General features: G+C 54.3%; 1 protein-coding gene across 1 annotated transcript in view; it reads right to left on the bottom strand.

Annotated features, from left to right (window-relative positions):
* ZNF185 (zinc finger protein 185 (LIM domain)) overlaps positions 1–16,788 on the bottom strand; it is a 56,738-nt gene that overhangs the window by 35,104 nt on the left and 4,846 nt on the right. Inside the window, exons 8-16 of the mRNA XM_008586588.1 lie at positions 16,350–16,433; positions 15,992–16,030; positions 14,400–14,483; positions 13,840–13,929; positions 8,289–8,375; positions 6,070–6,174; positions 4,449–4,547; positions 1,931–2,026; positions 865–954 (exon numbers count right to left, since the gene is read on the bottom strand). Of these exons, the coding sequence (XP_008584810.1) occupies positions 865–954; positions 1,931–2,026; positions 4,449–4,547; positions 6,070–6,174; positions 8,289–8,375; positions 13,840–13,929; positions 14,400–14,483; positions 15,992–16,030; positions 16,350–16,433 (774 nt within the window). The remainder of the gene's footprint in view (positions 1–864; positions 955–1,930; positions 2,027–4,448; positions 4,548–6,069; positions 6,175–8,288; positions 8,376–13,839; positions 13,930–14,399; positions 14,484–15,991; positions 16,031–16,349; positions 16,434–16,788) is intronic.

The raw sequence follows: 16,788 nt of genomic DNA, 5'->3' as shown, positions 1-16,788 counted from the left end.
CTCTTCTGTTTGTTTTTTTGGCGGCTGGCAGGTTAGGGGATCTGAACCCTTGATCTGCTGTTATCGACACCACACTTTTTTTCTTTTCCTTTTTGTCTTTTTTTGTGACAGGTAACGGGATCGCAACCCTCGGTGTTGCGCCCGCACTGCGCTCAACGAGGGAGCGGACCGGTCTCTATATGAGATCCGAACCCTCGGCGGGAGCGCCTCCACGCTCCCAAGCACCGCACTCTACCGAGTGTGCCACCGGGCCGGCCCTAAGTAGCTATTCTGATCATTAATATCATAGTACAAAAAGCCAATCAGCCCTACTGTCTTTGCCAAGCCTCCTCTTCCACCACTCCCCCACAAGGACCCTCATTGCTGGCCACACTTAGCTATGCACAGTGCCCAGAAAACACCAGGTTCTTTTGAGCCCTTTGTATATCCTGTTTCTTCTGCTTAGAGATCTCCTATTCACCTTTTGAGATTCAGCTCAGAAACCACCTCCCAACAAAGTGGTCCCAGGCGCCCCCTTCCCCTGCTATAGCACTGATGTGTTTTTCCAATCCGGGCGGAGTTTTACCCAATTCCCCCAGCCTGAGCGCTTCTTGAAGGCAGGGCCGTTTCTGTTTTGTCTGTGTGCTCCAGCTTCCAACAAAGGGCAGGTGCCATCTATCCATCTGTCTTGAGTGGTCGCTGACTGAAAAAGGGTGGCCCCTTCCTGGCCGGGGGCAACAGGGCTCGGTGCAAAGCAGAGGCCAGAGGGTTCCAGCTGGGGCTTCTGCCCTTGCCATGTGCCTCTCCTTCCCTGCCAAAGGCTGACACACATCCAGGCTGCCTCTCTCCACCCCAGAAGCTCAGCACTGTCTGCTGATGACTTACCCTTTTGGGTCTGCCTTCGTGTCCACCAGGTCTGCTGTGCTGTCACTCTTCCTGTCAGCTGGGACAGCAGAGGCCAAAGTGGCACCAGAGCTGATGGAGGAAGCACACAGGCCCGCTAAGGCCTCAGAGCAAAGGAGGCTGGGGGCCCAGGTCTTCCCTTTCCCAGCTGTCATCTCACAGGAAAGGGTGGGACTGTGTCTGCCAGGAAAGGCCAGCCTCTCAGTCCTGGCATCAGTGTAGCACAGATGGCCCTGCATGTGATATCACGTCAGCCTGGCACGTGGCCTTGGCACCTAAGTTCAAGACCAAGCGCTGTCCCTGACCTACTCAGGGTCCCTGAGGAAGTCTCTTCCTGCTTTCGGGTTCCAATATCCTTGCCTGAACTACGTCTCCTGGGGATTTGTGGGAGTCAAGAAAGAGTGCTCCTTACAAGGGCTTGCCAAATGCTCCACATGCCCACAGCAAAATGGGCAGTCCCACTGGTGATGGGTAGATGAAAAGAGCTGAAGCCTACAACCTGGAAATGCACACCCTCTTCCCTTTGCACTTGCATGTCCCTGGAGCCATTTGCCCTTCCCAGCCACTTGCCACATGCTCCCTGGGACTGAGACCTCTAGTGATGGCTGGCTGACTGTCCCTGGGGTTCCTCTCCCTAATTCCCACTTGCTGGGCCAGGCTGCAGTCCCTACAGGAGAGGTTTGCTGAGACCTCCAAGAAAGATCTCTTCCAAAGCTCTGCTCCTGATACCCTCCCCCCTGCCACTGGTCCCCCCTCCACCTCAGCTAGGTGTAGGTTGGTGCTGGGCTGTCTGGGTCACCAACTTATCACCTGTCCCTCTTCTCCCACTGCTCCTGGTGGGTGGGTCCAGCTCCAGGTTTGGGCCCCTCCCAGGCTTCCCTGTCCTCCTATAATCACCCAATGTGAAGGTGGCATGGAGCTGAGAAGTGGGTGTGTGTGGGTGTGTGTGTGTGTGTGGAGGAATCCTGGGGTGCTGGAGCTGAGGCTGAGCCCTGAAGGCTGTGTCTGGCAATGGGATTGGTCACTGGCACAGTCGCCCTGCCCTTACCTGATGGCCGCTGGTCCAGGCTTGCAGGACTGAGAGTTGGCACCATGCACATCCCGATCATCCAGGAAAGGGGTGAAGGTAGCAGCTGGGCACAGCCTGTGGAAGGGAGGCCAAGCCCAGTCTGGGTTCAGGACTTTGTATGTCCACCCTTTCCTAAGAGGGTGGCTTCTGTCCCTGTGCTTGGGGCACAATACTCGCATATATCCGAAAGTAGCCTGACACCTGCAGTAGTGTTGCCTGGTGGTTAAGTGTGTGCTTCTTGGATTCAAATCACAACTTTACTACCTCCCAGCTGTGTGACCTTGGACATGTTACCCGACCTCTTTAGGCCTGTTTTATCATCAGCGAAATAGGGATGATAATCATATTTGCCTCATAAGTATTTTTAAAAGAGTGAATGAATTCATAAATGCCAAGTATTTTGAATAATGCTCAGGCCGTAACATATGTTATTGCTGGGCCCTGTGGCCGTTTGTCAAAGAAGTGCATCTTCTGAATCCATCTGCATCCACCCACTTGATACAGATTTAGTGGGGCTCTCTTAACCAGCCTTCCCAGGGTTAAGCCATATTCTCTGTCTCTCTAAAACAGGCAGACCAATGCTCATAGCACGCTGAATGCTATGGTTTGAATGTGTCCCCCCAAAGTTCATGTGTTGGAAACGTAATCCCTCTGCTCTCATGAATGGATTAATGTCACTGTCACAGGAGAGGCTTTGTTATTGTGCAAGTAGCTTTGTAATAAAAGTGAGCTCCCCCTGGATCTCCTGCTCTTTCTGGTGTTCTCTCACCACGTGGTGCCCTCGCCAGACGCTGGTGCTATGCTCTTGGATTTGCCAAGCTCCAGAACTGTGAGCTAAATAAACTTCTTTTCCTTATAAATTATCCAGTCTGTGGTATTCTGTTATCGCAACAGAAAATGGACTAGGACACTGAGCAAGCATGCCTCACGGGGCACCCTGTTGCCTGTACAAGCTGTGCCCTCCACTTGAGTAGCACACTCACTGAAAGTCCCTCTTGTTTGTTCCTGAACCTGTTTCTGCCTGTTGTTCTTGAAACCATCTTCACTGAATTCCATTATTAAGTAAACTCATGAAAATGGATGGAAATGGAGAGTGATTGTTTCCATGAGAAACAACCTTTACTTTGGAAAGACAATAAAGGAGTTTCTTAAAAAGCATTGTGAAAAACTAAGCATAAGTAAGACAACTGTGAAAGACTGGGTTAGAAATGATCAAAATCTAGAAAATTCTTCAGATTATTTTGCAAGTTACTTCGAAGTTTAGCTTCACTTTAAGAAAACAGGGTGGAAAGCAGACTTCATTTTAAAAGGGTGCATAAGCAGGAAGGATGATGTGGGATGAATATTCATAGATGAAGCAACCAAAAACCAGACCAAATCACATTGGACTAGAAGTCTGACAGCCAACAGCAAATTGAGTCAATCTGCACCACTGTGGAGAGAGCGGCAGGAGGCAAGGCTGGATAGGAGACCAAAGTCCCCACCATGCAGATCTCCATGGGCCATGGAAAGGGGTTTGGGCTTTATTCTAAGGAAGGTGGGGAGCCAGCAGAAGGTTTAAGCAGGAGAGACACGGGATCCAATTTGTTTTTAAGAAGGTCCTCCTGGGGCCGGCCCGGTGGTGCACTGCTACAGTGCGCTGCTTGGGAAGCGTGGCGGCGCTCCCGCCCGAGGGTTCGGATCCCACATACAGACCGATTCCCGCTCACTGGCTGAGCGAGGCGCGGGAGCAACACCGAGGGTTGCGATCCCGTTTCCGGTCCCGGTCCGGTACGGGGGCAACACTGAGGGTTGCGATCCGTTGCCGGACACGGAAAAAGAGAAAAAGGAAAAAAAAAAAAAAAAAAAAAGGTCCTCCTGATGCCTCTGCAGACAGCACACAGATGCAGGCTGTGCGGGGAAGGCTCTAGCACAGTTCTCATGTTAGTGGCACCTGAAGGAGCCAAGTCTCCGGCCCAGGGGCCTTTCCTTGGACCTGCTCAGAGCTGGCCAGGGGAGGGGGTGGGGTAGGACAAGGAGGCTTTAGAACTTCTGGAAGGGAAGGGATAAGGCAGGAACAAAGGGCTTCCTAGCTTATCCTCACAGTTCAGCCAAGAAATAAGAAGCCACTGATTGATTCATCATTCAGTCACTCACTCAGTCATTAGTTTGTCCCTTCACACATTGCCCACACATTCTTCCTACCTGCCCAGTGCCAGCCCCAGGCAGGGGATGGGCCCCCAGCTGTGAATGGGGCCTTGTGTCTGCTCTGGAGGAGCTTGACAGCCAGTGGCAGAGGGTAGAAGAAGGAACAAGACTGTAGTATAGGTAATTCCAAGAAGTGGAAAGCCCAAAGACAAAGATTGTTGTGGTGGGGCAGAGGAGGGCAGGAGAAGCAGTAGACAGGAGCCACAGAATGTGCCCAGTGTCCCACACCCAGCAGCCTGAGCTGTTTGGCGGCTTGAACCTGGATGGTCACCAGGGACATAAGAGAACGTGCCTCTCCCAGGCAGCTCACCCTTCTCTCCCAGAGCTGATGTCTGCTCCAGCCAAGCCTTCAGGTGAGGACCCCATAGCTCCGGATCCCACGCTGCCATCACTTAACTGTGCACTTGAGCTGTTATGGGAAGAAAAGCATTTGCTGACTCTCAGTGAGTTATGATCTTACCTAATGCAGATGTCCTGAGAGTTGGCCTCAAGGACCAGAAGCACAGGCCACCCTTGGCCGCCACCCTGCACTGTTCTGACCGGTGCTGAGCCAAGCCCACGTCAACTCTATTAGCAAGTGTTTCTGCCTTTTTCCAGACTTGATGGGCTAGAAGCAAGAGTGGAGCAAAGAAACAGGGCAAGGTGGAAACTAAGGAGGAGGCTGGCACGTGGTGGGCTGATGGCCAGGAGAGCAAGGGGCAAGGCTTTCCCCAACATCCAGGGCCCCCTTGCCTCATTCTAAGGGCTCCGAGTGTCAAGTTGGAGCTCCAGGTCCACACTGAGAAGGTAGGTCTCTGGGTTCTTATCCATTACTTCCTACCAGATTCCTACTGAGGAAATGCCCAATCAGTAGCCACTGTTCACCAGACCCATTCTCCCCTGGCCTGGCCTGGGGACAGGTCAGTGGGATGGTTGTGTGATGGTTGGCTAGGCACAACTGTCCCCTCTGCAGTCATCATTCCCACCAGGGCTCCAACTTCCGATCCTTGACACCATCCCCCCAGTGTCCACAGGTCATCTTGGAAGTCCCTGCTAGATGCTCTGTAGTGGACTTAATTGTGTCCCCTGAAGTCCATGTGTTAGAAACTTTACCCCCACTGTGACAGTGTTAAGAGACTGGGAAATCCTATTGTGGTAGTTGAAAGGTGGGGCCTTGAAGAGGTGATTGGATTTTGAAGACCATGCCCTAATAAATAGATTCATACATTGACAGTTTTAACATTCACGGGCATGGTTCTGAGGGCTTTAAAAGGAGAGCCAGTAAGGAGTTAGTTGTCCTGTGTCTTCTCGCCATGTGATCTGCTTGTACCCACCAGCTGCCTGCCACTTTCTGCCATGAGTAGAAGTGGCCTGAGGCCCGCACCAGATGCAGCTGTCCCAGAATTGTGAGCCAAATAAACCTTTGTACTATATAAATGACTCAGTCTCACGTGTTCTGTTACAGCAACACAAAATGGACTGATGCATGCTTTATGGGGACCCACACATCCTTTGGTCATTGACTTCCCCAAACTGCCAGCCTGGTGGCCTGCCTTTGCCTGGCCGTGAGCAGGGCTGCTTTGCCCTGGAGTGAAGCACAGTGAGTGGGGCAACTTCAGGTGAGTGGAGGGGACCAGTGCAGGCCAATGGCTGGGGTGGGGGTGGGCTGGCCTGGAGTTTGGTCCTGCTGTGCAACTGGCTCCCTGAGGGATCTTGACAGGGGACTGCCCCTGTCCAGGCTTCACTCATTTGTTCATTCCTTCATTCTTTCCACAGATACTCACTGAAGACCTGCACTACCCCAGGCACTGTGGACACAGTGGGAACAGCACAGTCCTGGTCCCAGCTCCATCCGCTGACCTTGGACAGGGGCCACAGAGGCCCTCCAGCTGGGTGCCTGTGGGCTCCGTGTTCTGGGGATGAAGCTGGACACGCTCCCTGCAGTGAGTTACCTTTCAGAGTCCGTGTTGGGGCCTTTGAAGGCCTCCTCATCACCCAAGTCTCTCTGGAGCTTTCTGGAGTGGGGGATCTCCTTGTCTTTGTGGCCTGGGGAAGACCTACAGAGGAAGAAAAATGTAAGTGAACCCTGTGTCAGCCACCCAGTCTCAGGTGGGGGCAGTTAGCTCATTTTCAAATGCCAGCTGTCTCCGAGGAGCTTCAAACCTGCTATCACAGGATTGGCTGATGCTTAAAACCTCGTTACTAATAGCTACTGTTGATTGAGGGCCAGACCCTGTTCTCATGGCTTTATATGCATGAATTCTCCACATCAGCCCCAGGACGTGGGGACTGTTGATCATCCATGCTTACTTTCCAGATGAACAAACTGAGGCACGGAGAGCCTGAGTGACTTGCCCCAAGTCCCACAGGTAATGAGAAGAGCTCGGACCTGAACCCAGGCAGTCTGACTTGAGCGTAAGACTGGTCCTGACCTCTTAACTCAACCCTCCCTCCATTCTTCTTGAGGTCACCAGGGAGCTCCATGTTGTCAAATCCAACAGATTGTCCCATCATTATCTCAGGTCGCCATCCAGCACTACCAAGTCAGTGCGCCACTGCTGCTTTCTTGTCACCTCTCCTCCCTTGACCCTGTGACACTACCTCCTACTTCCCTGGCCACACCTTTGTGGTCTCCTTCACCTTTTTCCCCTCTCTTGCCCCTTAAATGTTGGCATCCCTGGTGTTCTTCCCTGTCTGCATGCTCCATCACCTGCTGGGCTACCTCCTCTCCTCCCATGACATCAAATGCCACACTGGCCCTCGCCTGAGGCTTCACTCACTCTCAACATGGCCACAAGTGGCCACCCTCTGCCAGCTGCTCTCAGGAGTGGCCAGGCAGCTGCCACCTCCACACTGGGGTCTGTGCCCAGCCTGCCCACCCCTCTCCTCAATTCCCTCAACAAGAGCCCCATGTAAAGTTCACCTACCCCCAGCGTTTCAGCTGTATTCTGTCTGCATATAACGTGGAACTCCCTTGAGCCCAGACCTCTCTCCCAAACCTCAATCACAAACCCTCAAAATGCCTCATTCCTCGAAATTTTTACTTGGATACCTACAAATAAACTCATCCCTTATTCACTCAGCAAATACTGAACATTTCTATCACCCCTCCTTGTCCTCCTGTCCCCTACCCCCAAAAGTAGAAGGTGGGAGTCAGGCAGGCTGGGCGAATCTGCGTGCTCTTGACTGTGACCTTGAGCAAGTTATTTAAACATTCAGGGTCTCAGTTTCTTCATCTGTAAAATGGGCATAGTTACTGCATCTATGCTGCCATGCACAATCAACAAGTTCCTGCATGGGGAACCCCTGCCAGGCTGTCTGGGGCAGGGTGGGGCTTAGTGAACTCCAGCTTTCCTTCTTTCTCCCTTCTCCAACTTCATTCTCCAGGTTAAAACCGGGGGTGGGGCTCTCTAGGGTTTCTCAATGGGCCATTGTAAGCTCTGGAGGTAGAGGGCACAGCAGGAACCTTCTGCAAAGGCAGTCTTGCTTCCTTCTGCATCTCTCAGGGTCACTTTGCCCATCTCAGAGACTGGTCACCTTAGTGAAACCAAGGATGCAGCTTCCAATGTTGCATTATTAGAAATATCACACTGGGTGATGCTGACTCATTCCAGCAGCAAAGCCTCCTGCACGCCAGGCATGCACAGCTCTCAGGTAAGACCGATCTGTGCGACCTCTGTGGGGAAAGCCCCTCAGATGCTGCCTCAGGAAGAAACACAGGCGAGGAAGGTGCCCCACCTTAGATGTTCCTGGCGGCTCCCCTCAGACAGGCAGGGCGACTGCCCCAGTGGATTAAGAGGGCTCCACAGACCCAGTGTCTCCATCTAGCATAGCCCATCCCATCTTTAAGGCTCGGTAAGGCTGAGCTGTCACTTCCCAGGGGCTCCTAGGACATGGCTCAACCAGCATGGCAGACTGACCTTGCTCAGGCGGACAGCAACTCCAGCCAGGGAGTTCCATTCATTGCTGAGCCCAGGGCCAGGCCTGTAGCCTCCACAGACCAAGTGCTTGCCCCATAGGGATTGTTGAGTGAAAGAATGAGACACAGGCGGAGATCCCAGGCTGAGCCCTACAGTGGCAGAACCAGCCCCCCGGGCGCGATCTCTTGCATCCTGCTGCTCCCTTCTCTGAATGATGTGGAGGGAGCGAGGGCAGCAGCAGGGCCCCATACCTCATGCCTTCCAGGTCTGGGGCCACCAGGCGCAGTCCTGCCTTGGGGGTCATGATCTGCAGGCGGACAATCTCCTCACCTCTTGAGCTGCAGGCCAAAGGAAAGACCCAGGGAGCTGCTGGGGCAAAAAGCCTCTCTCTTCCCTTCCCCATCTGTGTCAGGTACGGATGTCCAAGGACATCTTCCCACCCCCTTCTTTTTTTTTTCCTCTTATCTCCTCTTTGGCCTTGAGCCTTCTCGGTGCTGCAGCTGAGCTTGGGCCACCGATCTGCAAACTCCAGAAGCGGTGAGAAGGGCCCCTTCACCAGTCTCCCACCTGACCTGAGCCCAGCCCTCCCTCAGGCACAGCAAGGTGCTGTCTGGGCAGAAATGGGCCCTCCCAGCCCTGTCTGTAGCTGCCACCCGCCATGCTGCCAGCCACTTGCAGGGGTGAGCCCAGCCTATGATCCCACTGGAGCATCCAAAGTGGCTATCTGCAAGGCCAGAGGGAACTCCGAGTTCATAGGCCAATGGGGACTGATAGGGATGAGATGCTGAGAAAGCTACCAGCCCAAATTTGGAGTGAGAGCCAGGGGTGAGGGCAGGTGCCCAGTGCCTGTGAGCTACAGCCATGGAAGGCCGGAGCAAGCCCATCCTCAGAGAGCCCCTCTGAGGTTTTCCATTGCAGTCATGCTCACAGCCTGGCCTGTGGGTGACTGCAGGTCACCAGGGACACACATCCCTCTAAGTCTGATGCATTCTTTGGCCCCACTGCAGGGCCTGACACCCAGCAGGTTTGGTCATGGTATTGGCCAGGGTCAGGGAGAATCTAGAGCTCCCTGGCTTTATGGGGGCGAACCCTTTACCCAAAAGCAGACCTGCCTAGGTCCATGGAACGATGCCTAAGCCAAGTCATGTCACAGCCACTCACACCTTCCTACGGTTGCCCTGGGCTTGCCCTGATGAAGCTTCCAGACCAGTGGCGGGGGTGGGGGGGGTGGGGGCGTGGTATGGGAACTGTGCTGTGGGTCCAGAACAAATCCAGTCCCAAAGGCACTTCCATGAGGTTGAGCTTCATGGAGGTGTAGCTTGATCCTGGCCAGCTGAAGGGAGAGGCAGGAGGAGATGGAGGCTGGTAGGGGGGTCTGACACCAGACCCGGTAAGGCAAAGGGAAGCCACAGGATGGGCTTGAAAAGGCGGGCTGACATGATCAGACTGGCACTTTAGAAAGGCCACTCAGGGATCCCAGGAGAGGAAGGATCGAAGAGGCCAAGGTGAAGGCAGGGAGACAGGTAGTCCCCCACTTTAGGGGAGGCTGGGTGGCTCAGCTGCTCTCAGCTGGCCTTGGACTTGACCCTGGTGTCTAGCTCCAGCCTCGACCAGGAGCCTGTGGAAGGCTGGGCCAGTGAAGTGTTCATCTCTGTCCCTCTACCTCCACCCCGGGTGCAACCTGGAGTGCCAGAGGTGACCAGAGGGAAATGGAAGGGCTGCCAGGGACAAGGCCCATCCCCACCATGAAAGCTTGGAGGGGACCCAGTACACATGGGCAGCTCTGACTTCTGCCCATCTCCTGTCATGACAACACTGATGACGTCGGTGTTGATGATGATGTCGTTTATGATGATGGCATAAAGCCCTTGGCTGCCAGCCCCATGCTGCCTCATTTAAAGCATGTGGCACTGGGGAACAGGGACATGCCTGACTTGGGGAAGTCACAGGCAAATAAAACATATTTTCTTACCAGCTCTCACTGGAGTTTCTTGTTATATCAGAGAGGAACTAGGAACAAAGTGTCACCCTGTGCCTCTCCCTCACTGCCTTTCTTCTCCATCATCTTCCCCCTGAGCGATGCCTTCTTCAAGACTCAGCTCAAAAGCTGCTTTGTTCAGGGGGACTCTTATGGGATTGAATTGTGGCCTCCCTAAAAGATATACTCAAGTCTGACTGCTGGCCCCTGTGAATATGAACTTAATTGGAAATCGGGTCTTTGCAGATGTGATCAAGGTAAGATGAGGTCATAATGGAGTAGGGTGGGTCCTAATTTGGTGATTGAGGTCCTTAAAAAAATGAGGGAAATTTGGATACAGGCAGAGGGAAGGCAGCACGTGAGGACAGAGGCAGAGAGCAGAGTGATGCAGCCTCAAGCCAAGGAGCAGCAAGGACTGTCGGCAACAATAGCTCAGGGAAAGGCGTGGAACAGATGCTCCCCTCGAGCCTTCAGAGTGAGCATGGCTCTGCCGACACCTTGATCTCTAACTTCTGGCCCCCAGAATCGTGAGAGGATGAATTTCTGTTGTTTTAAGCCACCCAGCTTCTGGGACCTTGTTATGGCAGCTCCAGCAAACTAATACAGGGGCCTTCCAGCTTCTCCTCCCCCTGCGGACCCCTATCAGCCCCCCCAGGGCCCCAGACCTTCCACCACAGAGAGCTCTAGTCCAATCTGAAGTCCTCAGCTGGGCTGAAGCCGGCAACACCCTGGAAGGCTGCACACCCTTGGAAAGCACTCAGGGAACACAGAGCCGGGTGCCTTCCAAAGTGCGAGGCTCAAAACTGATCAGCCTACATCGAGTGTGGCCCCAGCCACCTGCAGGAATACTACAGGCAGTGGCCTGTACCGAAGAATGTGTGACTCATCCTGCCAGAAGAGGGGGCTGTGGGGGAGGAGGAGGTACCACCTTTTCACTGCCCTTAGCCGCACTTCCCTCAGGTGCCAGCAGGTGGCAATATTGGCCCCTTGCCGCATTCGCAGAAGGCCCCTGCAGATCAGCAGGAACGTCATCAGGAGCACCCAAGGGCACCAGCGCCAGGTAATGTGCTAAGTACCTTACATGCATTTTCCCATTTAGGATTTGGGACAGCCTTGGGAAGCAGGTATACTGAGCCGGGAATTATGAGGAGCTGACCTTTGGGTTGTGGCTAAGGGGGACGGGGCAGGGGCAGGGGCAGGGGCAGAAGGAGGCAGCCCCAGTGGGGTTGTGCCTAGGGAAAAGGCTGTCATATTCTCCTCTCCCACTCTGCCATAAACCAGCATTTTCTGGGGTGCTGCGGGACCTAAAGTTCAGTTGAGTGCCTGCTCCCCACAGGCTTCTCAGAGAACCAGGTAGACAGGATCCAGGTATGGAGGGACTGACAGTGGCTGCCTCGCCCAGTGCAGCACCTGATGGGGTGGGTCTGAGAAGGGTCTCCGGGATCAGGACCAGCCAGCAGCTCACATGGAGACTGCCTGGGTGGGTTCCAAATGTTTTGTGGCTGCAGAATCCGAGGGCAGAAGAACCATCTGAGGCATCAACCCAGGCCTCCTACTGGGAGCCTGGCCCCACGCCTCCAGCTTTCCTGGGCAGCCCCACTGCACACTTCTGGAAAGGGGGGCTCCTTCCCTCCTGACAGAGCCTGCCCTGTTGTAAGATAGTTCTGGTGTCTGGAACATTCCATATTCTGGTCCTAGTTCCATTTCTGGGGGCCATACAGCAAGACACCTTTGTTCCCTCTCCCCATTACAGCTCTTCAGAGGCCCAAAGAAGGTGGCCATGGCCCAGAGTTCATTCTTTTACAGGATGAGCACCCCAGGCCCTTCATCCAATCCCCTGATCCCCAAACTTTGGGTCGCTTTGCTAATTCCAGCGTTGTTTGCTTTTTGCCCTTCTCTCCCACTGCTGATGGTGGTTGGAGGTAGTTCCTTGGATGCCTGGAGCCACCTATCTACGGGCCATGGCCTCAGCCCCAATCCCCAGTCTTCCCACCTCTGCAAATGGCACCTCCAGCCACCTGATTGCTCCAGGCTGACATTTTAAAGTCTCTGCTTTCCTTATTCCCGGCTGTGGATTGAATTGTGTCCCCCCAAAACTCATATGTTGGAGTCCTAACCCCCAGTGCCTCAGGGTGTGACCTTATTTGGAGATCGGGTCTTACAGAGGCAATCAAGTTAGGATGAGGTCATTATGGTGGGCCCAGATCCAACAGGACTGTGTCCCCACAGGAAGGGGACATGAGGACACACAGAAGGAAGACAACGTGAAGAAACACGGGGAGAAGACGGCCACCTACAAACCGAGCAGAGAGGCCTGAGACACACCCTGCCCTCACGGCCATCAGAAGGAACTAACCCTGCTGACACCTTGATGTCATACTTCTGTCCTCTGGAATGGTGAGATGACACATCTCTGTTGCTTAAGGCCCCCAGTCTGGGGTATTTTGTTATGGTAGGCCATAGCCAACTAAGATAGCCACATTGCTATGACAGCCAGATGATGGGCATTAAACATCCAAAGGAATTTTATAGAATAAATATTTAAATGCCTCTCAAATCCGTCATACAGCACAACGTAATTCTCCTACTGCATTATCTTTTAAAAGCATCTGAAACCATTCATTGCCTTTTTTACAAAAGAGAAATAAGGAAACATGATATATGTATATCATTATGGGCTGATTGGTGTCCCTGAATATTCATTTGTTGAAGTTCTAGCCCCCAGTAACTCAGAATGTGACTGTATTTGAAGATAGGGCCTTTAAAGAGGTGCATATGTTAAACAGAGTCGTTAGGGTGGGCCCTAATCCAATCTGACTGATGTCCTCATAAGAAGAGGAGATGGGGACACAGACACGTGCACAGACATGACCATGTGAAGACACAGCAAGAAGGTGGCCACCTACAAGCCAAGGAGAGAGGCCTCAGAAGGAACCAACCCACCCGACACCTTGATCTCAGACTTCCAGCTTCTGGAACTGTGAGGAAAGAAGTTTCTGTGGTTTAAGCCCTCCGTCTGTGGCACCTTTTATCAGCAGCCCCAGCCCCCATATCCTATCAATTGCCAATTTCCCTAAATATTGCCTTGTAAAGAGCTCTCAAATCTTCCTTTCCACATCTTCAAAGGGTGAGACAAACAGAGTTGATCAGGAAAGGGAGGCAGTGAAGAAGAGGGGCGTCCTGGGCAGACGCGCCCCAGGCCATGGTGGGAGCTGGCCTCGTGCTCCTGGCTCCCTCTGGGCAGACAAGGTCTGCAGCCTCACGCCCGGCCGCCCTCCCCTGCTCTGTTCGTGCTGCTGCAGGTGTTTCTGTCTCCCTCCTGGCACAGAGGAGGTGGCCGCAAGGATGGGGGTCACATGTCTGTAAATGGTTGTGCAGCCTGAGTTGGTAAGGGGAGTTGGGGGTTACAGTGGCATGAGGAAAGCCACAATGGCCCCTGGGGATCCCACCAAGGAACCTATAGGGACAGGCAGTCTCCCCTTCTGGCCTCAGTGGTCTTCACAGGTACCAGAGATGTGTAGCTTTTAGCAGACCTGGATGTGTGCAAAGCTGTCAATCCAGGCAGGTGCTTTAAATAGCGATGACAGGGCGGCGGCGCTCCCTGCAGGACTTAGCACACTCGGTGCGAAGTACAAGGAGGTATTCACCGCTCTTCACCCGCAGACAAGAGAGCACCATTCTCTGCCTCGACACTCAGGGCTCAGAAATCAGGGCAAATCATGACCCTGCCTGGAGTCAGATCAGCAGCGCTCAGCCTGCCACTACCCTGTCACCCCACTGCCATCTGACCAGCTCACAGGCTGGAGCCAACTCGAGGCACCCACCTGGGCTCCTGGCTCCCGGCGGGGCTAGGCACGCCTGGCATGTGCTCGATCCAAATCACCTGAGACACTTTGCTTCTGCCTCCATCCGAACTGGCAAAGAAGGCGGCTGTGAGAGGCGCTGGGGACTGCAGAGTCTCCCTCCAGGGCAGGGGAGCCTGACGAGCTTACAGGAGTGCCACAAGCAAGCCTACCAATGGCAGGCTGCCCCTGCAGTGGCTGGCCCTCCCAAGCGCCCCCGAGCTTGGTACTTCCTGTCAGGCTATTGTGACGCCACAGAGCTCAGGGGTGCAGGGGTTAAGGTGACATAGATAAGTACTAAACAGGCAAGGGCTAAGCGCTCTCTCCCTGGAGGCTGGGCTGTTTTGCTCTTTTCAGCCCTGGGACATCCAGCCAGATGGGCCCTTACTGATTTCTGTGCTTTATCCTGTCACTGGGCACATGGGGACAGTGACCCTGAGGCTCAGCAGGGAGGTGACCTAGCAGAGGTTCCACAGTGACCGAGTGGCAGGCAGGCTGGCTGGGCAGTCACCAGCCATAGACAGAGATGCACGATTGATTACCTGCTGAAGCTGGGAGTGGACCTCGTCAGGAAAGGTGGGTCCTGGCTCCTCGCAGAAGGCCCGTCCTCATCCACCACCTCAACCCTTTGGGCAAGAAGAGAAATGGCACTCATGGTCTTCTCAGCTGCCCTGGAGCTCGCTGGCCTCTGACACCACGCTTTCAGTGGTCTCTAACTGGCCAGACCTTCAAGACCAGGGCCCAGCCTAGAGGCTCAGCAATTCCAGCTCAAGATAAGGACAACGTACTGGGTTGAATAGTGTCCCCCTGGAACCTGTGACTGTGACCTTATCTGGAAATAGGGTCTTTGCAGATGTAATCAAGGTAAGATGAGGTCATACTGGATTAGGCTGGGTCAGAAATCCAATTACTGGTGTTGCTATAAGAAGAGGGAAATCTGGACAAGGACACACAGAGAAAGGAAGTCCATGGTGAGGACAGAGGGACAGAAAATTGACGTGCTGCAGGTCCAAGCCAAGAATGCCCAGGATGGCCAGCAACCAGCAGAAGCTGGAGCTCGCTGGGAAGGCTTCTCCCTCAGAGCACCCAGAAGGAACCAACCCTGCCAACACCTTGATCTCAGACTTTTGGTCTCCGGAACTGTAAGAGGGTCCATCTGTGCTGTTTTAAGCCACCCAGTCTGTGAGAACACACCACTGTCTGTCGCTTCCTTTGTGCTGCTGCCACCCCTGCTCTCTGCGTTCCAGTCAGCCTTTCTGCTCTCCCAATGCAGCAAGCTCTTACCACCTCCGGGCATTTGCACCAGCCGGGCCCTCCGCCTGGGACGCCTGGCATGCGGACTCCTCCTTGTTCAGTCCTCAGCTTCTTATGCCAACTCACCATGGAGGCCTTTCCTGTCCACCCAACCGAAGGTCCCTAAAATTCAACTTTCCAGAAGTTTCTTCCCTGCCCTTCCCCCAATATTTCCTGCCTAGAGGTACCCTGTCTCAACTAATGGTGTCACCCCTTCCTCACTCAGCTGGAGTGTCCTGACATCCTGATCATTCCCTGATGAACCCTGTTCACCTTTAGGGCCCATTTCCAATGTCACAGTCACCTCCCAGAGGAAGTTCTGATGGCCCTATCCTGGTCCTGGGTGTGAGCAGAGGGCAGGGCAAGAGGCAAGAAGACTCTTGCTGGTGCCAGGGAGGATGTCTCCTGATGCTTCCCAGCTGACAGAGGAAGTGAGGACACTTCCAAGGGCAGGCAAGCCAGGAGCTCCCAGTGACAAGCCTCTGAACCAGCCTGGCCCCAGTGTGCTGGAAGGGAGGGCAACCAAGTGGCTACTTCTGCCTCAGAATCCCTGAGGGCCCTGGAAATGCTACAGCTCTGTCTCAGGGGCCGACCCTGTTGGCCACTGGCAAACGGAAGAACTCGGCACAAGCTGTGCTCTCCCCACAGAACTGGCAGCTAGGGCCACACGTGCCTTCACAGCCACCTAGACGGAAGCCAGCAGTCCCTCACAACTCCCCTGCTCAGGGACAGGACCCCACCCCCACACCCCTTCTCCCAGTGCCCACACGGCGCCCCTGCCGACAGGAGGCTTTGTCTATGGCCAGCAACAGGCCCCCGAGGCTTCCCTGATGACACTTACCTCTTCGCAATAACTGGGGCCTGCACCTCCTGGGGGGGACTGCTGGAAGGGAAGCAGAAAGGCGACATATTGGGCAGAGGCCATGGATAGGTGACATCACAAGAGGGTCCCTGAACCTCTCTCCCATTCCCAGTACCTCACCTGCCCTGATGGCAGCAACCAGACCCCTCAGTTTTCTAGAAAGTGCATCGAGAATCTGAGAAGGTCCAGCTAGAAGGGCCCTTGGGGTGATCTGTCAACCCACTCTTTCACCATCTCCAGGAAGAATGGAGTCCTGAGGGAAGGGAACTGTTCCACAGCCCAGAGCCGGCTGGAGGCTGAGCCAGGCCCTGCGGGGCCTCCCTAACGTGCAACTCACCCAGTGCTCTTCTTGGCCGCCGACAGGACGTAGGAGTGCTCCCGGGGGGCTGTCTTCCTCAGCACGCTGCTGGCAGCCTCTGACCTGGGGCAGCACGGGTCAGGGGACGGCTGATGGGCATCGGGCTGGCCATGCTCTGGCAGCCTAGCCCAAGATGCCCTTGGGAGGACCCAGGGCCATCCCAGGGAGGTGAGGAGGAGAAGGCAGATTAGCACCTTCTCCAAGGACTATTCAAGAGAAATATAGAGAGCGAGGGCAGGGCAGCCCACGTTTATCGAGTGTGTGGTGTGTGCTTGGTCCTGTCCTGGACGCTGACATCCCCACATTAGCTCACTGAGGTTCCCGGCTCGGGAAAGTAGGCGCTAGCATCCTCCACAATTTACAGATGAGGAAACTGAGGCTGGGGAGCTCTCTAGTGACTTGCCCAAGAGCACAGCCC

The sequence above is a fragment of the Galeopterus variegatus genome, unplaced genomic scaffold, assembly GCF_000696425.1.
Source record: "Galeopterus variegatus unplaced genomic scaffold, G_variegatus-3.0.2 Scaffold4033, whole genome shotgun sequence".
Lineage (NCBI taxonomy): Eukaryota > Metazoa > Chordata > Mammalia > Dermoptera > Cynocephalidae > Galeopterus > Galeopterus variegatus.
Note: the sequence above shows the minus strand (reverse complement) of the source record. Positions and strands in the feature narration are given on the sequence as shown.